Genomic DNA, 27,268 nt, shown 5'->3' on the forward strand with positions numbered 1-27,268 from the left:
CACGAGGCGCCATCTGGTTCCCATACACACCAAACAATCGATATTAAGTTGATCAGTCTCAATATCGGAAGTTTAGTGCTTCAAAGTCCCAAATGCATGCTCATGAACGTTTATGCTAACTATATCAAGTAGATATACTAACAGCACATAACACACATACAGAGAATGCACAGAAGCATAGTCAGTCCATTCCTCAGGCTCTACAGGAACGAACTGCTCTGATACCATAATGTAACACCCTACCATACAGAGTCTTATGCTTAAGTCATAATTCAGAGATGGCAAGGTATTACGACCTCTAAAACAAAAATTTAGTATGTATAGTAGTATGAATAATTGATTATAACTAGGAGCCTTTGTAGAAAAGGGGCAAACAAAAACCGTAACTCGAAAGCGCAACACTCCGATCGATAACGTAACGAGTAAAGGATAAGCGAACGCGAGATCATATATATAAAGGAGTGTCAAAAACAGGAATATCAAGACTCAAAATTCGGCTGCGAAGATAACCGGTCCGAGCATAGCAATATATACATATAATAGAATAAGGAAAACCCCAAAGGAAACCCAAAGGGACACAAATACAGAAATCTAATCTCCAAAAATCCCCTCTAGAAGGAGTCATCACAGTTTGTATTATTTAATGGAGATAAAAGTATCTAAACAAGATATATAAACCAAAACAGAGTCCCGAGAACAAAAGATCTTCGCTAATCCAGAAGTCTCCAGCATGCCTCAACGAGAAGCCTCGCGTCCTGCATCTGAAAACCACAAAATCTGCATGGGTGAGAACCAGAGGTCCCCAGCACGGTAACAACTTCCACATATAATACATAATAATAGAGGAAAGCCGAAGGCAATCCTAGAACTTCCTCCAGATAATATCAAAGCTTATAAACAAGCTAAACCGTAAGTGGCAACTGACTAAAGATTCTTCAGTCTAACTAATACTTCCCTTTCCAATTCCTTCAGACCTCCCAACCACCAGCAGGAGTATAATATAGCAAACACAGTTATATCAGACAGGAGATATACAAATAAGAACAATTAAGGCATTTAGACAAATAGCAAGTAATATGCAGTCAAATAGGCAATCTCAAACAATTCATGTAGTATGCTTATGATGCATGTCTGTCCCTAGTGGCTGATGATATCATCTGTCGGTTATAGAGCCAACCCGACAAGTCCTGGTAGCTAACCATTGGACTGTCCCTCTGTCGTGCATCCCCAACTCGAGTTATACTCATCATAAACTTGATCATAATCATAATCCATATCCATCACCCTCACTGGTGAATATTTATCCATCACCATCACTGGTGAATATTTATGGGGGCGAGCTCATCCGGGACTTTCACAGTGCCCGGCCACACTTACGACATAGGGTCAAAAGAGCTTCGAGTCTCAACCTGGAGCACGTGGTGGCTAGCCACTGCTTCCTCCCAAGGAAACCCTCATCTCCGATGGTGGAAGTGCAAACATTCACAATTCATTCAACAGCATATATGCATTTATACTTAGCCATAAACATGGCTCCGCCGTCACACGGCATAATCCAGCCATCCGGCTCACGGTTAAATCCATAACCAGCCAATTCATTAACAATTATGGCCCTTCGGCCCATGGCATAACAAGCACTTCCACCGCCATTCTCCGCATCTCACATAATCATCTTTGATCATCAATGATCATTCATTTTTCCCCTTGCTTCACTCGCAAGTTACCACATTCACTAGCCCTTTTTCTCATGATAGGCATATCATAATGATTTAAGACATAAGTGGTGAGATCGGAGGCTTAGAAGTATGAAATTTGGCTTTTAAAACTCAAAAATCAACTTTGGGATGAAAACAGGGCCACGCGTACGCGCACTCCACACGCATGCGTGGATGGCCTTAAAACTCATCGACGCGCAAGCGTCATACGCGCGAACGCGTGGGTTGAAAATTAGCTAAACGACGCGCACGCGTCAGCCACGCATACGCGCGAATACATTGTGCCCCAGGCACAAAACTGGCACAACTCTGGCACAACTCTCTGGAAAATGGCTGGGCATTCGATGCAGCGCATCGACGCGCCCGCGCACACCACGCGCACGCGTGGATGATGCTTTCTCGAAGAACGGCGCGTACGCGCCAAGTGCGCCTACGCGCGAGGGGTCATTCTGCTAAAAATTTTCTAAGTTAAAAGCTGCAGAATTCACAGATTCAACCCCCAATCTTCCGACGGACATAAAATCCTCATTTTAAATCATTTTTCACCCGTTCTTCGAACGGCATGGACATCCCGGATCCAATTTCATTTCTAAATAGATTTGGCACAAATCAGAGATCCGTAGTCCAAGTTATGTCCCGTCAAAGTATGCCCAAAAAAAACCATATTTTCATACAAAACCACAAAGTGCCATTTTCAAAACAAGCCACTTTCAACTCTTTTCAAAATCAATCAAAACATGCCAATTTCATCCCTTTTCTTTGAAATCAATCAAAATGTACCAAAATCAACAACAAGCCATCCTCAACTCACACATTGACCCTTTACCAAAATTTCCAAAATCACATCCAACCATTCTAACACTTCTCAATCAAATGGCTAAAGGACAAACACAATATCATGTCATACATCCTTCTCATCCCAATTTCCAATAATACCATTCCCAATCAACCATCATTATACATAATCATCATCATACTCACCATCAACATGGTACCAACCATCAATTCAACCTCAATCATCCATCAAGCATATATCACAACATGCATTTCTCATATATCACACAATCAAGGCATCAATATTCATAATCACATATATGAACACATCATATATCTCAACCATTCAACAACACCAACAATTCAATGCCTATCTTAGGGCCTCTAGCCTAAGTATTTCCTACCACATTACATATTAGATACGGGAAACTGAAACCATACCTTAGCCGATTTCCCAAGCTCAACTGGAGCACTTCCAAACCACTTGTCCACAAGCTCTCAAGGTAACAACACCTTCAAGAACAGATTTTATCACACAAAACCCTCTTCCAAGCTTTCCAAAATCACAAATCAAGCTCCAATATTCACATATACACAACCTAAGGCACAATCATCATATCCATACACAACATCTCAATACTCAAACATCATAGAACAACAATTTACACTAGGGTTGAGAATCTTACCACACCCAAGGTCCAAGGAGATAAGATTAACCTTCTCCTTCAAGAGAGTTGGGTCCTATAACATCAAAGAACCCAAAATCTCAACATTTTTGCTCATGAAACTCGAAATCAAGGGCTGGAATTTCGAACAGTAAAACGTAGCTTACCTCAAGATTGATTGTATGGGTTTGTAGAGCTCTCCGCGGTGAACGCGTGGCCACAAACGGAGCGGCAATCGGAGCTCTAGATCAAAAGTTATGGTGGTTTGAAGATCAAGTGAGAGATAGAACTTGAGAGAGTGTTCTTCTCCTCCCTCACTCCATTTCAGCGTGTGTGTGTGTTTAATGAGGAGAGAGAATGCTGAAAACTAGGGTTTTGGTTTAGTTATGTTGGGCCAAGGGCCCACTTTGGGTCCAGTTGGTCCGGTTTGGCCCGTTCGGTCCAATCTTGGTCCGATTTCTATAAAATTGGTACCGAAATTCTCGTCTCAATCTCCTCTATCACATTTAGCCATAAAAATAACATTTTTGGCTTTCTAGAATAAATTATCATTTATGGGTTAATTAGCCGTTAATTGATCGGGTCTTACAGTGGGCGCTGGACGCCAGGAATGGGGCTGGTGGCTGGTGTTGAACGCCAGTTTTGGACCTTCAATTATGAAGCAAAGTATGGGCTATTATATATTCTGGAAAGCCCTAGATGTTAGCTTTCCATAGTCATTAAGAGCGCGCCATTTGGACTTCTATAACTCCAGAAAAGCTCTTTTGAGTGTACGGAGGTCAGATCCTGACAGCATCTACAGTGCTTTCTCTGTCTCTGAATCAGACTTTTGCTCCAGCTCCTCAATTTTAGCCAAAAAATACCTGAAATTGCATGAAAACACAAAAACTCAAAGTAGAATCCAAAAATGTGAATTTTGCACTAAAACCTATAAAAACTTAATAAAACTTAAACAAAACATAATAAAAACTATATGAAAACAATGCCAAAAGGCGTATAAAATATCCGCTCATCAACATCCAATAATCATAGCATTAGGAGAAGCAGAAACTAAGTGCCAAGTATGGTTTTTAATTAAGGTAAAATACTCCTCCTGCATAGCTCTAAACCAGTGATCACTGTGCAAGTTTTGAGGGACATTCTTAGGATCATTATTAATTAGGGTAAAGTACTAAATTGCTCCCCTACGTTTGGGCGTAATTCTGTTTTGGTCCTTAAGGTTTAAAGTGTCCTATTTGAATCCAAAAAAGTTTTATTTAGCTTCAATTTAGTCCCACCGTGAGATCAAAGTTAAATAATTAACGGAATGTCCTACATTACAGCAGTATAAGAACAAGGTCGATAATCTGGAGAACAAGTACAAGCTCCAGAGGCACAAAATCAACCGTAGATGCATCAATACATTTTTTATCATTCTTTTTATAATTTAAATAAAATATTTTCTATAAAACTAAGGAGAATGATAAATAAATGTATTGATGCATCTACGGTTGATTTTGTGCCTTACTTGTTCTCTAAATTATCGACATTGTTTTTATACTGCCGTAATGTAGGACATTCCATTAATTATTTAACTTTGACCTCACGGTGGGACTAAATTGAACCTAAATGAAACTTTTTTGGATTCAAATAGGACACTTTAAACCTTAAGGACCAAAACAAGATTACGTCCAAACGTAGAGGACCAATTTAGTACTTTACCCTTATTAATTAAGTCCATTTTAGAAATAGAAGTAGAAAAAGTTCTTGACTTATCAATACCAGATTTAGACATGATTTGCATAGAGTGAGTATTAGATGATGTAGTATTAGCTGATAATTCAAGTTGATTTCCTGAAATAGGAATGGTGCTAGAGACAGTAGGTGCATCAGTATTTGAAGAAGATAAATCAGAAATAGTAGAGCTAGAATTAATAAGTGAAAGTGAAGAAGGATTAGAAATATCAGTAGAGCTAGAATTAATAGTAGAACTAGGATTAATAGAAGTAGACAAATTACCAGGTTGACCATTAACAGTGTCAAGAGTAGAAATATAAGTGGAAGTAGAAGTATGAGAAATAGGCATAAGAGGTGACAATTCAACATCAGATCATGCATGAGAGAGGTATAAATCAATGGTGAAGTTAGTATTAAACATAGATGCATAAGGAAAAACACTTTCATCAAAGATCACATTTCTAACAATGAAAACTTTTCCATCTTTATTCATACATTTAAAACCTTTAGACTGTGGAGCATAACCAAGGAAAAGATACTGATCATACCTGAAATCCAACTTATGTTTGTTAAAGGGTCTTAAATGAGGAATGCAAGCATAACCAAAAGTTTTTAAAATGGAGAAATAAGTTTAGAATGATGTAACATTTCAAAAGGGGTTTTAAAATCAAGAATTTCGGAAGGAAGGCTATTAATTAATAATATTGAAGTTAAGAAGGCATCTTTCCAAAATATATTTGGAAGATTAGCAGTGGCAAGGAGTGTAAGGCCCATCTCAGTAATGTGCCTATAAGACTATCAAAGGCATAAAGTCCACGTTTAACTAGTTCCCGAAGGAGCACTTTCTTGGATACTTGAGATTTAACCAATCAGTGATAAGGATGAAATTCAAAGAAAACTCCATTTTCTAAACAAAGTTTTGAGATACTGATTAAATTTTTTGCTAAAGTAGGAATGTGTTAAAGATTTTTTTAAACAAAAACATGATTAGAGTTAGGGTTAGTAAGGAATTAATGTCCAATCTTATTGATTGGAATACCTATACCATTAGCAAGATAGAGTTGGTTTGGTCCAGTGTCATCAGCAACTGAGATGAGACTTGAGAAATCGTGAGTTAGGTAATTAGTTGCACTAGTCTCAAGATACCATGTAGAATCACTAGAAGCAGAAGAATTTGCCAAGAAAGATTGTTGTTGGTGAAAAGAGACTGGGGGTGGAGGTGGTTGATTATTCAACAATGGTGCTTGTGAAGAGGAACCAGAATTGGAATTGCCATGATAACTATAATCAAATCAAAAATAGTATTGTAAAGTAGTATGACTTGGATGACTGCAAACCTGACAGCATTGGTGATTTCCTAACTGCCAAGAGCTTTTACTTCCCCTAAAGAAACGTCCTCCTTTAGATCCTCTTCTTCCTCAAAAACCTTGATCAAAGCCTCTTGAATTAGATGATGCAAATTGTTCCAACACCACTTAAGCCAGTGAGAAGGATGTTTGTTTGAATTTATCAAGAGTATCTTCATGTGAAAGAAGAAGATTCTCAATTTCACCTATGCTAAACAACTCTGGTTTAGCTTGAACAAGTGTAATGCAACTTGAGAAATCTTTTGGCAATCCATTGCATATAGCTTCAATGTAATCTTCATTGTTGAGCTGATATCCAATAGCAATGAGAGAGTCAACTAGTGTTTTGATTTGTGAAAGATACTCTGAGATAGAAAGATTCTTTTTCTTTATGGATTTGAACTGATTTCTGAGTTGTTTCAATTTTGATTTTGTATTTTCAGCAAAGTATACATGCAGTTTTTGCCAGATTTCTAAAGCACTGGTGTAATGTGCAATTCAGGTCTTCAATGATGGTTCTACAGATGCAAGAATCCAGGAACATATGTTGTAATCTTGTTGAATCTATTCTATGTATTTGGTAGAAACATTTCCACCAGTTTGAGCAACTTCAAAATCAAATTGAGGTAGAGCCTTGCCATCTTGAATATTATCTTCTAGGTCCTGACCTCCAATAGCAAAAAGTGTATGTTGTTGCCAAGTTACATAATTGGATTCATTGAGTTTACTCGTGATAGGGGGAAGAAATTTTATGGAATTGACAGAAGAAATTGTTAAAGCCATGGATTTACAATAATCTGTGCTCTTGATACTATAAAAGATTGATTCAAGAATATGATTTGTGGTGAAGGAATTGCTCTAAGATGATGAATCTGCACAGTGAAATTATACAACAACAGTTTCTTGTTGTGCAAGAAATGATAGAGAGTGAAAGAGAATTTGAGAATGAGAAAGTAAATTGATTCAATTATGATATGTGTATATGTTTTGCACTGAGATGTATATATATTTATACTAAGTCACCTTAGCTCCTATAATCTCTACAAGAGGTTAGGATTGGAATTGTGGCAATGATGAAAGTGAGAATAAGGGTAAGGGTTGAGGCAATGGAAGTTGGAGTTTGTGATGGTGAAGTGACAATGAGATGAATGTGGAGTTAGGATTGAGAGGTTTAGCTGCAAATAAAAGGTGATGGTAGTGGGATTATGAGAGGTAAATTTATCCGTAACCAATCTAAACATTCTTGGAGAATAAATTATTTTCTGTTGACTAATCCTATTCCCCTTCCAAACGTGGCACTTGATAGTCATGTCATTAAAATAATATACTAGTTGAATAAGTTTTATTAACAATTTACGCAAGAATCACATTGTCTCTTGGCCAAGGACGAATATCCCCTTTATGACAGGAGTTACGTCCTTTAAACATGAAAAATCATAAATACTTTTTGGGATAAATAATTTTGTGACTTGATACCAAAATACTTTCATCTACTTTTAAAAGTAAATGCATATTTTAGTGATTAAAATTTGTTGTTCGTATTAAATTTTTAATCTGTTTTTAATTATCTTTTATAGAGAGAGAGCGGATATTAAGTGGTCTTAGAAACAAAAAAATGTTGCCGTCCAAAGTAATTTTTAAGTACTAAACTAAAAGTGGATAATAGTTTAAGAGGTGAAACATGCTTTTATATTAACATGAAAAAGTTACTAAAGCAAATGTACCAATTAAAAACTTTTAGTTCAAGGATCATAAATTATTATAAATAATATTGTACCTCGTATTGGTCCTTAAAAATTTTTGTATCAAACAAATTAATTTTTGGCAAAAATTCATTCATATTTTGAATGTTTACTAATTAATTAGTCTCTAATAAAATAAAAGAAAAATTAGTCTTTTTTATTTTATACAGTTTCAAATAATTAAAGGATAGTTTAATTTGTCACTTTTTAAAAAAATTTGAAGACTAATTTGTTCTTTTACTTTATTAATTAGAGACAATATTTTATTTTTTATTAAAAACTAATTTATCTAAACTTTGAAGCAAAATTTATTATGAACCACTTTGGATATTACCGAGTTATTGTTGAGTTAACTGCTGCGACATGAACAGAGTTTTTTATTTTTAATATTGGGTCTAAATTGGTGTAATCCACCAAAATGTCCAAAAAATTGTGTTTGACGTCGTTGTGGAAATTTCTGATGGCTATAGAAAAACGTTACTGCCATTTTTCCATCCACATCACTATCTTTTTCAATAAAACGTCAGCCACGTTTTGCACAAAACGTCAATGACGTTTTCTATATGCATGGTTAACACGTGGCTGACGGGCTCTCTCTTTCTAATATGAAATTTTTTCACTTTAGTAATCATCTTCTCTTGTCCATTTTTTTTCTTCTCTTTCCAGTTTCACAAAACGGCTCTCTTCCATTATTGTCATTCTTATCCCACCAAAAACAAGTAAACCCACAAAAAATAAGTAAAACCACAACACCCATATTTATCCATCACCACAACTAAACCAAAGCCATTCAGGTAAATACTTGTATGCCTTAGTTATTGCTTTTTTTTTTTTTTTAATTGAGAGTATGAACAAGAATTTTTAAAAAATAGGATAAGATTTGGTATTTTTTTTTTTTTTTTAGGTTAGGTTAGTGTTATTTAAAATAACTGTTTTCAAAAATAAGATTATTTATGCATTAATAATTGATTATTATTAATGTTTGGTCTTTTTTTTTTAAGAATTTTTTACTTTATAATTCATTTATAATTTTATTAATTAAAAAATAAAATTAAAAAAAATTAGTTAATAATTTTCAGAATTTTTTTAATTTACGTAAAATATTAATTTCAATAATTATTAATTTATATTTTAGTTTTGCTTAAAATATATTTAATTAAATCTGATTTATTATAAAAAAGTATTAAAAATAGAATTATTTAATAATTATTTTAATTTTTTATTTTACATAAAATATTAGTTTCAATCATTATTATTTACGTTACTTTTATTATTATTAATTTTTAGGATATATTATTTTTGGTTTTATTTTGGAATGTTTTTTCAATGAAAAAAACAGAATTATTAACGTTAACAATTAGGATGGATATATTTATAATAAATTTTCATTCATTTCAAATATTTTTTAGAAAAATATTTTAATTATTCATATGATCTTTTTAATGTAGAGTTTAAAAAAGAAGAAGATGGAAAAATATGACATTCTACGTGAGAACCATATTGTAAAATATCTTCGACATCTCGTATATGTAAGTGATTTTTGTGTTTAAATTAGTAGTTTATTTAGTAATTATCAATTATTAGAATACGGAGTGATTTAGTAAGTGTTGAATATAATAGTAGTCATGAACTGGTTATAGTGATTTACTGTTATTTATTATTTTTTGTTTTCAAAGTTTCAAGAAATTTGCACATGAAACACTTACACCAAATAGATTCATATGATAATAGAGTGGAAGAACAACTGAGAACGAGTGGATTCTATTATGTTTCTCAAATTGGGAGGATTGTGTGTTATAGACCGACTGTAGACGCACTGGTTGAAAGGTGGCGCCTAAAAACGCACATGTTTAATCTTTACATGATACTCCTCATATTCAATCTTTCTTAGCCACTTGTAAACATAATTTGGAACTTTGGCATACAAGATTAAGCCATCCCTCCAATGTGATAGTTCGAACTATATTAAAAAAATTTAACATTTTTTACACTGACAATAATACTACCAATGCAAAATCTATTTCTTTTGTTTGTAAAGCTTACTGTATGGGTAAATTGTACAAACCTCCCTTTTATCCTTCTCAAACTATCTATACTCATCCTCTACAATTAGGTTTTATTGATGTTTGAGCCTTGCCTCAACCATATCTAGATCAGGATACACATTTTATATTAGTTTAGTTGATGCTTTTACTCGATACACAGGCTTATATAAAAACTGATGGAGAAGCAAACTGATTTCTCGCTAAAATCTGTTCAAACATCAAACTGATAATGCCAAAGAATGTTTGTCCAATAATTTCAAAATATATTTACACTAACATGGTATTCTTCATCGTTTGGCATGTCCCTACACACATCAGTAGCAAGGAGTAGTTGAAAGGAAGCATAGCTATAGGTGCCAGTGGCTGACGTTATTTCCGGACGATTGTCTTTGGATGCGAGGCATCCACCGCGAGCCTATTCTGAGCATTCTAAGGCAAGAACTTCTATTGATTCAGTTGGGAAGCATCCACCGCGAGTCTCAACTGCCTTTTATTTGGCCATCCATGCTTTGCAATAATTTATCGTATAGTTGAACTTCGATTGCACTTTAATAATGACAGATTTCACCTTTATGGATGGGTCAGCTTCAACTAATAGCTTTATCACTTCTGCAATTGTATCAAAGTCTAATTTAGCATGATCTTAAGATATGGTACTTCTGGTGTACGTGTGACTACCATTTACCTCCTTATCACCCAACAATACTATCTTTTCATAAGACTAACTCTGATAAGCCAATCACAGCTTGTTCCGTAATGTACGCATTTAGCATAGAATGTTGTTGGTTCTAATTCATATATCCTGTAATCAACTTCTCTTCGAATGGTATACTCTTTAGCTGATGTAATAACAACCTCTCTAAAGTTAAACTCCATTCCAATGACGAATTCACCGTCAGCTACAACAGCTGAGGCTACACCAATAATAAAACAAAAATAAATCTAAGTAATATTCTATTATTAATAATAATAATGACAACAATAAATAGTAATAACAATATAAAAATAAAAAAAAATACTAATATAAAAACAAAACAAACAATAATATTACTAATATTAAACAAGTGAACAACAACAACAACAACAAAATTACCTGTATTGACGTATTCAGAAAATTCCAGTGCATGCATGGCATCAAGATTCAAAGCATGCATAAAAGATGGCTCTCCAGATGGATGTTGTCAGGTTAGTGCATTTGCAACATCAGCCACATCTCCTTCAAGGATTATCTCATCTTCCTCTACATATTTAGTTGGATCAACAATTTCATAATTACCTTCAAACTCTTCATCGCTTTCAGTATTATAACCCACCCAGTCTATGTTGGGTTCTGAAAAAACAACATCATCAATTTCTTCGAACTCAACATACAACTCGATAAGTGAGGCATGTGCTCTGGTTTGATGATAGGTAAAAAATATTCTTTGCATACTAGCTTCATCAATCACATGCTTATTTGAAATTGGCTGAAACCACCAAATACTAGCACAGGCAACCTGTACAGAATATTTATGATTCTCTTTTGTACTTGATGATCTATAGTTTGAGAAAGTATACTCTTAAGTCCTTCGTATGTTATTGAAAGAGGAACAATAATAACACATGAATTCTCACATAAAAAGCTCACGTCTTCATGTGTATGAGATAAAATCTGACCATTGTATTATATTTTTAAACTAATATAACCCTCCATTTTATACACTCATCACACTCACTCACGAACTTTTTTCACTCTCTCAAATTGAGAACATTTTGTAGAACAAAGCTCTCATTACTCCATTTCTATGTTGAACTTTACTCTCATACTCTATTTTTGCGTTTTAGTACAATCTAGAACTTCTTTTATAGTTAATTTTATATTTTTTTATTCCTCCTAGCACAAAACGTCGCTGACGTTTTTACAAAACGTCATTCACGTTTTTATTTTTTCTGCAATATGTCAATGACGTTTTGACCGAAAAATCATTTAAAAATATGTCTTCAAACAAAACGTCATTGACGCTTATCTTTGCGTCAATTAAAAAAAATAAATATACAATACATCGCTAATTTTTTTCTCATAATAAAATTAAAAAAATATTTTTTATACAATACGTCGTTGACGTTTTATCCATACTAAATTTAAAAAAAAAAAGATTTATACAATCCATCGACGCTGTTTTGCTTTTTTTATTTAAAAAAAAACTCACCCACCCACAAAACGTTGATGACATGAACAAGTTTCTTGAATTCAATTATGTAAATCAGCGACAAAATTTGTGCTTAATATAAATAATGTTACGTACACATAAAAAGTAATTATCATATATATAATTTAATTTATTTTTAATATATTTTTTATATTTAATATATTTTATATCAATAATTGATTTAATTGTTGATTTTTTGTGTACATGCAATATGATTGAATATAACTAGATTGCAATTTTTTTCTCTACTCTCTTCTATAGTATTCTAACTTTATTATAAGGTTCCAATTAATTTAGCTCGGTGAAGAGTGATTAGTGACTGCCTATCTTAGAATGGAACCTTTTCTTTTGTAAAAAACAAGAAAAGAAAAGAAATCCAGAAAACCTTTATTGAAGTGATGAATTTCCGTGTGCACTTACTCACCATGAGAATTCAGGTAGGTCCGGTTTTTGCTGGTGACATCGGCAATGAGTATAATAATTTGGCTTCACTGGATTCTGAAAGCTAATATTTCCAGACTAAGACAAAAATCTGAAACTGAAATCATATATTCGCGCAGTTTTTAGTATCCTTTATACTATTTTATACTTATTCTTCCTAGTAAAGTCTAATTCTGTACAAAAAAGAAATCGTCATGTTTGTTGTATTATGGCATAAAAGACATAAGACGTTAATTTTATAAAGGAATATACATCATCATGTTTGTTATGCCTATATTATTGCAGGAAGAGGAGGAAGTGTATCTAACAATTTAGAAAATACATATCACATGATCATCATGAGACTTTCCGGCCAAATGCTCCTATTCATACTATGATTTTTTTTTTTTTTAAATAATATAAGTAAATTATGTGAAGAGAAAGTTTAGGGAGTCATCACTTTTATTAAAATTTGTCTAATACTTAACCAACAAAAAAAATGAGTAATCTCACATCATTAAATGTAATCTCACATCATTAAAAATATTAATGATAATTAATTGATGATTACAAATCACAAAACCTAAGGACCCTAGTACTCCTCTAAAAGATATCCTAATTAACAAAATAAAGATACGTTCTGATTCTAATGATTTAATTCAAACATATTCAACAAGTTAAACTGATTGAAAGTATTATTTAATTTTTGGGAGTCACTCCAATAAAGATGTTTTTTAATAATTAAAATTTAATACATAGAATCGATTAAATCGTGTTATTTTTGTCAAAATTAGGCCAGACAAATTAATTTGACCGAAAAATGGAAAATCAAATTTTGAATCGGTCTAAATTAATATTATTTTTTATAAAAAATTATTACAATACCCTTATTATAGAAAATGACTAAAATACTCTTATTATATTGTAGAGGTATTTTATATATATATATATATATATATATATATATATATATATATATATATATATATATAATAGAGGTATTTTAGTTATTTTTTATAATAAAGATATTGTAGTCATTTTTTATTAAAAAAAATATTAATTTATATCGGTTCAAAATTTAATTTATTAATTTTTTGACTAACTGATTTGTCCAATCTAATTTTAATAAAAATAACACAGTTTAATTGATTATATATGTTAAATTTTAATTTTTAAAAACATTTTAAAAAAAAAAAGACGTTTTTGATATCTTTATTTAAGTGGCTTTCTTAATTTTTTACTACAAAAGCGTGTGGTATCTTGGAGTGCAACAAAGCTAAACTTCCGATCCGGTATTTGGGGATTCCCTAGGAGCAAATCCAAAACGTGTGAAGACATGGGATCCTATTATAAAGAAGGTAGAGGAAAGACTTAAGGGTTGGGAAGGAAAGTTTTTAACAAAGGCAGGTAAACTAGTCCTTATAAAGGCTGTCCTAAATAGCCTTCCTATGTATTACCTTAGCATGTTCAAAATTCCTAAGGCTGTTGCTGCGAAGATTATTTCTCTACAGTCGAGATTTTTTTGGGGTAAGGTAGATGGTGGAAAGGGTATGCCAACGGTAAAGTGGAGTGTTGTACAAAAACCAAAAAATCAAGGAGGTTTGGGGATTGGAGACATATCTTTGAAGAATACTGCTCTATTGTTTAAGTGGTGGTGGAGGTTCAATAAGGAGGAATGTCCGCTTTGGAAGAAAGTAGTTTGCTCTTGCAATAACCTTGATGGTGGTGTCTTTTCAAAATCAAAATTTGAAGAGAACTGGGGGTGTATGGGCTGACATTGGCAACATACGTATGAGTGAGAGTAGTCTTGTGGGTATATATCAAGAGGGACTTCAATTGCAAGTGGGTAACGGAACTAAAACCAAATTCTGGCACGACCTTTGGGTACAGGAAGGTAGATTGAAAGAGGTATTCCCGAGTCTTTACAGAGTGACGCTGAACACGGAGTGCTCAATCAGTGAGTGTGGCATTTGGGATGGTTATATTTGGAGATGGAGCCTACAATGGAGAAGAGATTTATGGGAATGGGAGGAACAAGACCTTGTAAAGTTTCTTGTAATTTTGTCAAAAATCGGAATTAGACAAGAAAAGGTTGACACTTTGAAATGGAAGCATGACAAGCAAGGTAATTTTTCTGTTAAATCTTTTTTAGATGTGGTTTATAAGAATAAGGAGATAGGAGTGGAACCCAATATGTATAATTTCACGAAACAATTGTGGAAAAGTATTGTGCCTCCACGGGTTGAGTTGCTGATGTGGTTTGTAATTTTGGAAAGATTGAATACTAGAGATAGATTATGTAAGTTTAAGATTGTTCCAGAAGCGGAATCCTGTTGTGTCTTATGTAAGGATAGGTTGGAGACGGTACATCATTTGTTTTTTTCATGTGATCACATATGGAAGTTGTGGGGATCAATCTTGGAGGATTGGAGTGTGATTTGGGTTTGGCCAGGAACCACCAAAGAATGCTTTGAGGTGTGGATGGATAGAAAAATAAGGAAAGATATGAAGGAAGTATGGATGGTGTTATTTTTCTCTGTAATATGGTGCACATGGAAATGTAGAAATAACATTGTATTTAATAATGGAGTGTTGGTATTAGAGAAGTTAAAGGAGGAAGTTGTCGAATGCACAAATCGATGGTGTCAAGATCGACAATTTAGGAGTATTTGATGTACTTATGAGCGCAAATATCAAGTTTAAGGGGAATTAGAAGACATATGAAGTTGATTTTTGATGCATGATTTTCTGATCTATGGAAAAGGCAAATAAGTTTGCAGAGTAAAAGTTGGAAGGAGTATGATCATGATTTGATGTTGTATATTTAAGCAGGTTCATTTTGAAGGTCTTGAGAGGAGCTAAAATCATCATATTCTTTTGCTTTCTGTTTGCTGTTTAATGCTAGTTTTTATGTTTTCTTTGTAATTGTTGCCCTGTTTTTGTTATTATTTTTTGGAACTACGCCAACTTTATTTAGAATTGGGTGAAGATGTAATTATCTAAAAAAAAGTGTAATACGAAATTATTAAAATAAGAAAAGAACACTAACAAAGGAAAAGGCACTTTTCTTTATACTTTTTAGTGATAAACGCTGACAATAATGTATAAAAAAAAAATGTTCAACGAATCTTAAATGTTTCAAGACTACATATACAAGATCTTGAAACCTTGATAAAGTGACGAAGAGTATAAGAAAACACAAGAAGAAGATATGTATCTATTTAAATATTTTTCACCCGATAAATCAATACTTATGACAGAAAGAAGAAATAGTTGTAATCTAGAACTTTCCAATACATCCATGGTTTAGATTACATTTTTGTAATTTTGATAATAGTTTGTGTGAACTTATAGCATCTTTGAACTGTTTTAGAAATAGGACAAAGTTTTGAACTTTTCAATTGCTCCTATGTAAACATAGTGATTTGTATATTTCACAGATCTTTTTATAATTTAATCCAATAGTAATTTCTAATATTAAGAAGATTTAAGAAAAAATATGTAAAGTTCTTATATTGATAAAACATCTAATTTGAGTGTTCTTTAAGAAAGTTAATAAAATATCTAAATTTCTTAGATTAGTAGGGTATTTAATTTGCGTTATTATTTAATTCTAAGAAAAATTGTAGAAAGAATGTCTAAGATTTTACAGTTGGTGAAAGGTCAATCTAAGTTACTTCTTATTAAGAAGATTCGAGAAAATAATATTTATTTTTAAGTTACTAGCATATCAAACTTAGATTTATTTAAAAATGTCATAAAATATCTAAAATTTTTATGTTAGGTTGTAATCTAATTAAATTGAGTAAAGACTTAGTTTGAGAAGGCTTAAAAAAATAATATCTAAAATCTTTAGATTAATTTGCGATTCATTCTAAGTCAAAGCTATAACTTATTAAAAAAACTTTATGTAAAGAATATCTGGTTATACACTTACTCTATTAATAAAAATTTTAAGATTTTTGGAGGACTAAATGTAAGTATTTTGAGCCAAAACTAATATATATCTACATGTGCATCTTCTAAACTTTTATCTCTTATATTTAAATTATATTTATTTTTCTCTAAAAAACATCCTTCTTTCTCTTAGTTCTAAAAATGTCTCAAAAATATTTACTAACTGATCTTAAATACGTTAATATCTCCAAAAATTCTATTATAAATCTGAGAATTTAGGAAGTAGCCAATGCAATCGGTTAAAATATCTCTTATTCTTCAAAAGTTTCTTTTTCATCTTGACCTTAGAAACTATTTTAACTCACTAAGCAAAAAATTATTTGAACTAAAATGCTAATAAACTCTGCTGCAAATAAGTCACAAAACTTGATAAACATTTATAGTTGATGTATTTCAAAAAACAATGTGTATACACAATTCATTCTCTCTTCTCATCCGTCTTTTTACCAATTTCATTCTCCATAGCTATGTCAAGTTGTCAACCTTGCGTCACTACGAAAAAAAATATAGTACTGTTGAATTTTTCGCTAGAAAAACAGAAAAATTCGACAGTAAATAAATTACTGTCAGATTTACTATTGAAAAAAATCAGACGGTATAAATTTCGTCAGTAAATATTTATTGTCAAAATTTTTTTGAAAAATTAATTGGTTATTGACGAATTTTTCCGACGGTATTAACGGTATTGTTGGCGCCAAAATATATTATTTTCTGCACTATTGTCGTCGGATTATTCTCTCGATAAATCCGATGGTAATGTCAATTTTTAAAAAAATTGAAATAAATGGTCAATTTTAATTTTTATTTAAATTTATTTTTCACATAATTAATGGTAAATTCATAAATAATGAAAACCTATTATTTAAAATAAATAATACAATGTTCAAATAAATTAAAAGCCAAGTACATCAAATAAATACAATAAAACAATAAAATAAAACACTAATAACTAAAGATCGAGATAGTCCTCATTGTCATCGTCGTCGTCGGTTGCAGAAGGAGGTGATGTCTGCGAACCACCAGAAGGACTGCTGCCACCAGCATGGATGATGCCAACGACGTACATCTAAGACTGGTACACTTCCATCTGAGCCTCCATCCCCTGAAGCCACTTTAGCTGCTCCCTCTACTCCAGCCTGAGGTCATTCATATATGTCACGCCTGTGAGGATCTCCAGATAACCCTCTCGATAATCGTTCAGCTCCTGAGCTTATTGGTGAAGGCTGCGTTGGAGCTCCTACACCTACAGCTTCAAATCCACGCCTTCCTCGGGTTCGATGGCTCAACTAGTGGCAGAGACTGACGACGGCCTCAACATGGAGGTACAAAGGCTGCTGGCAAAGAATGACCCCAACCCGTATACGCGGTTCTTGTACAGTGCTAAGACGGTCTTGCGCCAAACCGCATCGGGATCGACGACTGAAGCAGCAGAGCCATCGGTGGCATCCTCCCCCACTTTGCGGAGAATGCTGACTCGCGGCCTCTAGTCTCTGGGACTCTTGTATAACACATGTTTTGTGATTAGTATGATAGCTATATAGTTAATCTCTAATAATTTTATACGAAAAGATCAGATGTATGTTTAGGATGCCTAGTAATGATATGTAGAAGAATATGACTAAGTTATTAACAAAATTAACGATACTACATACCAGCCTGGACTTAGTCTTCATGAAGATCGTTGAACCCCTCATCGGTCTCCCAATGAAATAACAGAGCCTTCTTTATTTTCGGTCGGATCCAGGTCGTTAGGTGGTCCCGCCCCTCACGAACATCCTCTAGTATGTGCTGCAGCTGCCGACTCATTCTATGGTCGAATATCTTCCTGATGGTAAGATTGTGCTTAGCGTCCCATATAAAGTTCAACTGCACAAAGAAACTTTAAAATTAGTTAATCAAAATAGAATATATAAACTAGTTAAAAAGGTTTAAAACTAAAAAAAATAGAAATTACCACTGATTTCTGAAACCAGCGCACTCTGGTCTCAGAAGGGATATTCTTGTAGCTGGGCCAAGGATGGTCGTACATCAGCTTGATGACGTTGGTCATCTCCGAGTACATGCATTGTTGTTCAGCGCAAACCTATCAATAATCCACAAACAAAACAATGTGGCAATTCCATAAATAATAATCAATAACTAGGAACTTTCAACAATTCTATAATCAGGAAACAGGAAATATTTTCAGGCAATCAAACCTAAAATAATCCACTAAACAATAATTAATATTCAGACACTTTTAGCAACAACAATAATTAGGAAACAAAAAATACTTTTAAACAATCAAACCTAAATCCACTAAATAAGAATTAATATTCAGGCACTTTCAGCAATAGCAATAACAATAATCAGGTAACAGGAAATACTTTTAGGCAATCAAACCTAAATCCACTAAACAATAATCAATATTCAGGCACTTTCAGCAATAACAATAATCAAGAAACAGGAAACACTTTTAGGCAATCAAACCTAAATTCGCTATACAAGAATCAATAACCAGACACTTTCAGCAATTCTATAATCAGGAAATAGGAAATATTTTCAAGCAATCAAGCATAAATCCACTAAAAAAGAATCAATAACCAGACACTTTTAGCGATTCCATAATTAGAAAATAGGACACACATTCAGGAATCAAACCTATATCCACTAAATTATAATAAATTTTTAGGCACTTTTAGCAATAATAATAATCAAAAAATATATAAGATATAAAGTGATATATATTTCGTGCCGCCATTAGGCCAGATCGTCAACTGTACGATGGGAGCTGGTGGAGGGGCATTAGTAAGCTCACTTCCATGAGAGGATTTCGGGGCCGCAGTGTCCATCGCTGGGGCGGTGTCGCCGTGGCATTGAATTGCTGAGTGGATGGAGGCGGCAGCGTCGCCGTAGACGGAGGGACGTAGCTGGGATTAGAAAACATGATGAATGACTAGTCCGATAAACCCGCAACCTGTGATGTCACCAGGGTAGTCAGAGTAGAGAGAGAGGATCCACAATTCTCAGGGGTACCAGAAATAACCCTCCCTCTACCACGACCACGACTACAACCAATGGCCTGATCTACAACACCTTTATCTGTCGTCATGTCTGCAAATAGCATACCAATTAATAGAAATTCAGAAAAATAAATCAACAATAAATTATAATAACACCAACACATAAATTCATATCATCGAACACTTAGCCATGCAAAAGAATAAACAATATAAAATAGCACTAACAAGCATTCTTACAACATCAAGTCACAAAATTCAGCATCAATTATACAAAATTCAGCATTATATTGTAGTGTTCAGCAGAATATCAGTCAATGAATTCCAACAAATTCAAATTACAAACTCAAAAATCACAATAGCATACTTAATTACCTATAAAATAAGATAAATTCTAATAAAGAAATTCTAATTTTACTCTAAATCAACCTAATAGCAAAAAGTAGTCTAACTAAATTAAATTACTAACGAAGAATTAAAATATAATTAAATCCTAATGAATTTAAAATAAAAAGATTAATAAAAAATTTGACAAAACCTGAAATGAAGCACAGAGAAAGATATTAAGGGAGAGATGGAGGTTGCGGCAATGATACTGCAGTTGGTGGTGATGAAGTGAGGTCGCCGAAGTGCATCTTGTTGGAGAGAGTGACGGGAATGATAGAGGTGGTTTGTGGTGGAGGTAAGGATGAGGTTTGATGATTATAGTGACGGGAATGATAGAGGTGATGGGCACGGCCGACAATCTGGTTTGCGAAGAAGAGTGGAGAGGCGATGAGACAGAGAAAGGAGGAGGAGGTGATGATGATGATGATGAGAGAGAGAGAGAGAGAGAGAGAGAGAGAGAGAGAGAGAGATTTGAAACGAGGAAGAAAACGGTTTGCGCTTCAAATTTAGGGCACTATTACCATCGGATTTACCGGTGGATAAATCTGCCAGTAAAGTTCTGTGTGTGACAAAACGTAACGTATCACTAATCAACGTTACCGTCAGATTTAGCCGCCGGTAAATCTGACTGGCTAAATCTGACGGTAATAATCGTGCTAAATTTTCTGTTTCTTCCTCCAAACATTACCGGCGAATTTACCATCATAACACCAAATCTGAAGATAATTTTTTAGAGTGACGAATTTATTGCCAAATCCAACGGTAAATTCGCTGCTAATGTCCAATACTAAATTTGACAGTATTCAACGTTTTTCTTGTAGTGCACAAACCGAGACATTATAATAAGGCCATAGCATACTCTTGTGAGAGAGATTCCATGAAAGCTGAACTTAATGCTCTAGAACTAAACAAGACATGGATTTTAACTCTTTCCTTTTGGTAAGCACACAATTGGGTGTAGATAGATCTTCAAAACCAAGTTCAACTGTATTCGACTGGTTTGACACTTCTAATCCTAAAGTGATAGCTAGCTGAGAATACAACTTAATTTTTGTAATTCATCATTTTATGAATCAATATTAAAATTCTCTCAGAAGTTCAAACTCAAGCTATTCTCCTTTCTCTTTTGCATTTTTTCTACACTCTCTTCTTGAATCACCAATAATCTTTTTTCAAATCTAACCAAATAGTGTGTAAGATACCCAACCATCTATAGGTTGAAATTGTATCAAAATTTATTTGTTTTAAAAGGAATATTAAAAGAGAGAAAAGATAAAAATAATTGTCTTCATATTATCAAAAGAAAATATACAAAAGAGAATAGAGATCTACACAAAAAAATAATACAAATATTATGTCTCTAATTTTAAAACCAACTCTTTCATATTCTTCTTTCAATTAAGAGAGACGCCGTGTCTAATTTTTTTTTTTTTTTAACTGATACCGTATTTTTTTCTTAAATACAAATAAAAGCATATAATGCAAGGATATTTTCCGGTCATATAATACATTATCCTTTCTTAATTTAAGCTTTTCATCCATTGATAAGTTAGCCAGAAAGAGAATGCCTTTCAGGTTGGTGATCGAGAACACAGTATCATACCTGTCTCTGAAAAATACTGCATCAGCAAAACTTCCTTCAATTTATCTTGTATGCTTAATACTTAGTAGGGATAAACCGATAAAGAAAATGTTCTTCTTGCCATATTATATATTTTTGAGTAAATGTTATTTTCGATCTCTAACCATTTATCCGATAGATTTTCCACCCTCTTAAAAAATCTAAACACCTAAATCGGTTCCTATCTACTTTGATATATGTGCGTTCTAGTTCTTATCTACTTTGAGTAAATGCCCTTTCCGGTCCTTAACCAGGAACTTGAACGTACATATATCAAAGTAGATAAGGACCGATTTAGGTGTTTAGATTTCTTAAAAAGTGGAAAGTCTATCGAATAAATGGTTAGAAATCGAAAAAGATATTTACTCTATATTTTTTTAGGTGATTAAAACAGCAGTTATAATAGGAGGCACGATGGTCCACAAAAATGAGCTCACGAGACTACGAGGGAAATGGATACTTGAGAGAATAAAATGTGATCTCTCATCTTTTATTCTATAAGTGGGACCAAAATTAAATAGGAGAAAGAGAGAGCAATGAAGGATGAAATCCTATACTGGACACCATCCAATTTTTTTTCCACTGGAGAGGAATAAAATTTATCATTTTGTTAATATTTGACTAATACTTTAAATCTTAAATACTAAATTTTAAAGTATATTGACTAAAAACTAATGCTACATAAATAATAATCTTCACAATATACACTAAACATAAAAAAAGTATATGTTCCGAAGCCTAATAATTCTTTGTATTATTGGTTTCCTTTTAAACCATGTTGAGATTACAAATTTGTTTAAACTATACATACTCTCTTCTCCATCAAATATTATTTTCTACTTTATCGTTAATGTACTTCTATTATTGTAATTCAAATTTAACATCCTACACTATATATTTTGAACAACCTTCTTTTCTTTGTTCAAGAAAACATATAAAATAAAGAAAATAAAGAGAACAAGAGTGATGATTATTGAAAGATGGATGTGAATTTGATCGGGTACAAATATAGCGTACGTTTTTGTTCTTTTTAGGACCATATTCACGTTCTAGTTTCTTATATATCTATCCCACTTCACAATGTCCTATCCCACATACAACACTATCTCTAATCTAAGGAGCTCTCTCCTTTTCTCTCTATCTCTCTCCGAGAAGAAGGAATAATACCCTACCTTATTATTATTAGGTTATTGGAGAGAGATAAATGGGGAAAGTAGGGGGTGTGATTCCATTCTTAGCCATGGCTATTGTGCAATCAAGCTATGCTGGGATGACTATTACTTCAAAGCTTGCAATACAATCTGGCATGAGCCCTCTTGTGCTTGTTGCTTACCGCCAAATCTTTGCTACACTCTCCCTTGCTCCCTTCGCTTATTGGTTTGAACGGTAATTAATTAAAAATATATTTATTTATTAAAATTAATTATATATAAATATATATATATATATATTTATGTTTAATTTATTTTTAATGTATATTTTATATTTGTGATTAATTTTAATAATTAATTTTAATGTGTACCTATTATAATAATTAATGAATAGTTCTACTAGTATTAACATTGTATTTACATATAAAAGAATTTAGATGTATGGCATTCCTCAAAGTACAAATATTCTTCTGGCTTCATAATTCTTAGTTGGGAAAGGTACGTATACATCCAAAAAGTAATGTTCATCTACACCAATAGATAGTCACCAAAAAAAAAATCTACACCAATAGATAAAGGAAAATTCTCCCAGTCTAATTTATCATTTTAAATTTGTCACTAAGTATACGTTTTATAACACATATATCCAAAGTTATATTGGTAAAATCATTCGTCTCAACTATGCCATCTATACCTATGTGTAATGTAAATATGGTTTTATAACTCCCAGTTTTAGCAGTGTCATATTTTCTCATAACTTTTAAATTACAAATTTTATTTTATTTTTAATGTTAACTACTGAATAAATATTTTTGTATTATTATTTTATACTTTTATATCAATACTTTTAAGAATTGTCTTCTGTAAATTGTAACTACCTTCTCATTTTTTTCGTTTTATTTTTTATTTCTTTCTTTTTAATTTTATTTTTGTTATTTATTTTGTGTTCTTTTATTTTTTTTTTAAGAGAAAATAGTATAAAATCATGAATACATAATATTGAAATTAATCAATAAAAATGTTAAATTAGAGAAATTATGTACAGAATAAGAGAAGTTTGATGCAAAATATTTTAGACTATACAAACAAAAATAATATTTTTTTCCTTTCAATCACATTTAAAGAAATCTTTTTAAGCATTTAAGTCTTTAAGTTGAAAAAACCTTAAAATATTTTTGATTTGATATATCGATTACATATATGATACTTAAAATCATAATAACTTGTCACAAATCATATGTTAATAACTATAATAATAAAAAGAGGAAAATGTAAATTTTAGTTTGATAATAATAGTTCAACCATTTGAGATAAGAAGCCTATTTTTTTCCCTTAAATTTGCAAAATAAAAGTGGGGAGCTAGTGTAGTTTATCTTTTATTTATTTATTTATTATTTTTTTGTGTTTTTTTTTAGTGGATGTGAATACACCTCATTTGTTTATTTTTATAGAAATAAGAGTTTAATTTTGATACACTGACAGTATAAAATATTTTATATAGTCGTATAATTATATTTATTTTTTTAAATGTGGTAAATATAAAAAGTAGATATTTTTACTGATGTAGAATTATCTCATTAGATCTACATTTAAAACTATTTTACACTCACACACATAATGCATCAAAATAAAATTATAAAAATAAATCTTTATATTTAATATTCTTTCTACAGGAATACACTTCCCTGTATGACAAAACGTACCGGATTACAGATACTAATATCTTCCTTTACAGGGTAAGCTTAATTTGGTAGTTTGATGTCTTCCCTTTTAATTTGCTCCACTTAAATTTTTCCCTTTTCTTTCAATAACTCATAAACTCAATTCCAAGTTCAAGGAAGGAACTGAGACATTATTAACCAATAATAGTAATGGTTAGGAATTTTTTTTTGTTACACGACAAAATTTTAGATACAGTTGTTTTCACATAAAGTTGATAGTAAAAATTGTTAAATAATTTAATATGTTTAACTAAATTATTATCTATCAATTGTTAACTATTATTAACTTTATATGAACATAATAGTATGAGTTTGAGAAATTTTTATTTAGTTATGTTATTATGAAAATCATATTTATTTATAAAATTTATATAACCATATCCCACAAAATTAGCCATTTGAGTTTGATTACAGAGTTACCGGAAATCAAATACTGTATTTCGTTGGGCTAAAATATTCAACCGCTACAATTGCAACTGCACTCACCAATTTGCTCCCAGCTTTTACTTTCATCCTTGCAGTCCTGTGCAGGTAATTTTTTCACATTCTTACAAAAAGAAAATATTAAAACATTCAGCCTTATTAATTTGAATTTTGTTTTGTGGCAGACAAGAGTTGTTGAGAATGAAAACAAGGGCTGGGCAAGCAAAGGTGCTAGGGACAGTTCTAAGTGTTGGTGGAGCCCTTCTTTTATCATTTTACCATGGAAAGCCCCTTGGTCTTGGGGATTCAGGTATTCACTGGAAATTTGTACAAGAAATGGACAGATCAAGTTCCTCCACTACTCCAACCAATTTGCTTCTTGGCCCTTTTGCTTTGATTGCCAGTTCTCTTGTTTGGTCTGTGTGGTTCATACTTCAAGTAAGCATCATCATTATTCATCTTTCTTTATTACTTAATGGAACGAAACCAAATCAGGATATGGTATTTATTGATAAGTAACACATCTACACTCGTGAAACAATGCTCCATACAGATAACATTTTCTCTAGTTACTACATACTCACTTCATTGATCCGTTGGTTTGAATATCAGCAACTAGAACTAAAAGAGTTTGTTACGTTAAATAACTTTTTAATGTTATGGTGTGGTTTCAGGCAGAAATAAGCAAGAACTACGCAGCTCCATATACGAGCAGCCTGTACATGTGTATGATGGCGAGCATTCAGTGTGTGGCCATCGCATTGTGTTCTGACCGCACCGTCTCAGCTTGGTCACTAAACAATCCCATCAGACTCTCCTCTGCACTTTATGCCGTACATTAATACTCCATCCTCTCTCCATACATAACTTATTATGTAGTGAATTAGTGAAAAACCGTCTGATAATTTGACATGTTTGACAAAACAGTTATTTAACGATTTTCAACTATGTTCAGGGAATAGTATGCACTGGGATAGGGTATGGGCTGATGGCCTGGACCATCGAAAGAAAGGGACCTCTCTATGTCTCTGTATTCACCCCTTTGACGCTTGTCATCACAGCTCTTCTCACCTGGGCTCTGCTTCATGATCAACTCTACGTTGGAACGTATGAACTAATTCAATTTATTACTATTTCATCAACTTTAATTTATTTTCCTTACTCTTTCCTCGTTCTTAGTTAACATGTTCAAGATGAACAGAGAACAGGAACGAACAGAAGGAAATGAAACAGAGTATTAGTATTATTGAATTAATAATTAATAGTGTAGTTGCTTATATACTATGTCTATGTACCCAAGAGACTTGAACCAAGTAACTGAAAGTGACTAACTTCACATAAAACCAATAGAGAGTTGACTATGTAAGGGTTTGTTTGGATTGTGTTTTTTTATTATTTCTTATTTTTATTTTTAGTATTTTTATTTTTATTAAAATAAAAAGAGAAAATAAAATTAAAAACCAACTTTTTTTTTTGTCATATACACTCCCTAACACAGACACACTAGAATCACAACTAACAACTCAGCTGCTGTTGAGTATCAGGTGTGGCAATTTAAGAAGCAAAGCCATTCTTACACAGGCCTCAGCCACAAAATAAAAACCAATCCATGTGGCCTTAACTAATTGGCTTACTGATACTCTCACAACTCAAATAAAAATTATAGCAGTGCGTTGACCCTAACTGTAGTATTCGCAATTATTTTAATTGATGGAACGGTGGAAGTGTGATATTTACATTAGGGTAATGTTAGGTAGACAAAAAAAACAACCAGAATTTGCTTTATTTAATATTAATTAATTATTACAACAATTAATGAATACTAAATAAGACAAATTATAGTTGTTTTTGGCTGATTTTCTTTGGTTACCAAACATTTCCGTTCACATTATATTATATTATAGGTCTCAAACTTCCTTCAATGAAAGAGGAAAATGAGAAATGTCAGTCACTTTAAAGATAATGTACATTCATAACTCAATATACTAATATGTGCAATTTACGTCCAAATATACTGAGCAATTAACATATTAATATTTTTAAAGTTGCAAATATTTTGAAAAACGAAGGTAGTAAAGTATATGTTCCTCAATTTAAGCTTGTTTTAATCCCACAATTTTGATTTGTTTCAGTGCAATTGGATCTGTGATTATAGTTTTGGGACTCTATGCTGTTCTGTGGGGAAAGAGCAACGAGAAGATGAACAAGAAAGAGGGTGTTCAAGTGACATCAGCAGATTCGGATTCAATAGTCAAGGATAAAGAAGACGATGATGACGAAATGAGTGTAATGGAAATGCAGTGCTGTGACCATTCCAATTGTAACCACAATAGTAAATAATAATGCTCCATGAAGATGGAGGTAGATTCAATACTTATAGTATTGCAGATGAAATGC

The 27,268-nt window shown here is 32.5% G+C and overlaps 1 protein-coding gene across 1 annotated transcript; it reads left to right on the forward strand.

The window, feature by feature from the left end:
• The first annotated feature begins 22,648 nt into the window (after positions 1-22,648).
• LOC112776850 (WAT1-related protein At1g09380) lies at positions 22,649-27,264 on the forward strand. The gene is made up of 7 exons (XM_025821115.2): positions 22,649-22,962; positions 24,401-24,463; positions 24,863-24,979; positions 25,057-25,309; positions 25,546-25,704; positions 25,827-25,978; positions 27,004-27,264. The coding sequence occupies exons 1-7, from the start codon at positions 22,781-22,783 to the stop codon at positions 27,209-27,211; spliced, it is 1,134 nt and encodes a 377-aa protein (XP_025676900.1). The 5' UTR covers positions 22,649-22,780; the 3' UTR covers positions 27,212-27,264.
• The last annotated feature ends 4 nt before the right edge of the window (positions 27,265-27,268 follow it).

Source organism: Arachis hypogaea, chromosome 19, assembly GCF_003086295.3.
Source record: "Arachis hypogaea cultivar Tifrunner chromosome 19, arahy.Tifrunner.gnm2.J5K5, whole genome shotgun sequence".
NCBI classification, from domain to species: Eukaryota; Viridiplantae; Streptophyta; class Magnoliopsida; order Fabales; family Fabaceae; genus Arachis; species Arachis hypogaea.

Excerpts from the sequence above, each read along its gene's own strand:
- LOC112776850 (XM_025821115.2), top strand. The coding sequence starts at position 22,781 with ATGGGGAAAGTAGGGGGTGTGATTCCATTCTTAGCCATGGCTATTGTG. Across the intron at positions 22,963-24,400 it reads TTCGCTTATTGGTTTGAACG|GAATACACTTCCCTGTATGA; the intron begins GTAATTAATTAA and ends TTCTTTCTACAG. Across the intron at positions 25,310-25,545 it reads CTGTGTGGTTCATACTTCAA|GCAGAAATAAGCAAGAACTA; the intron begins GTAAGCATCATC and ends GTGTGGTTTCAG.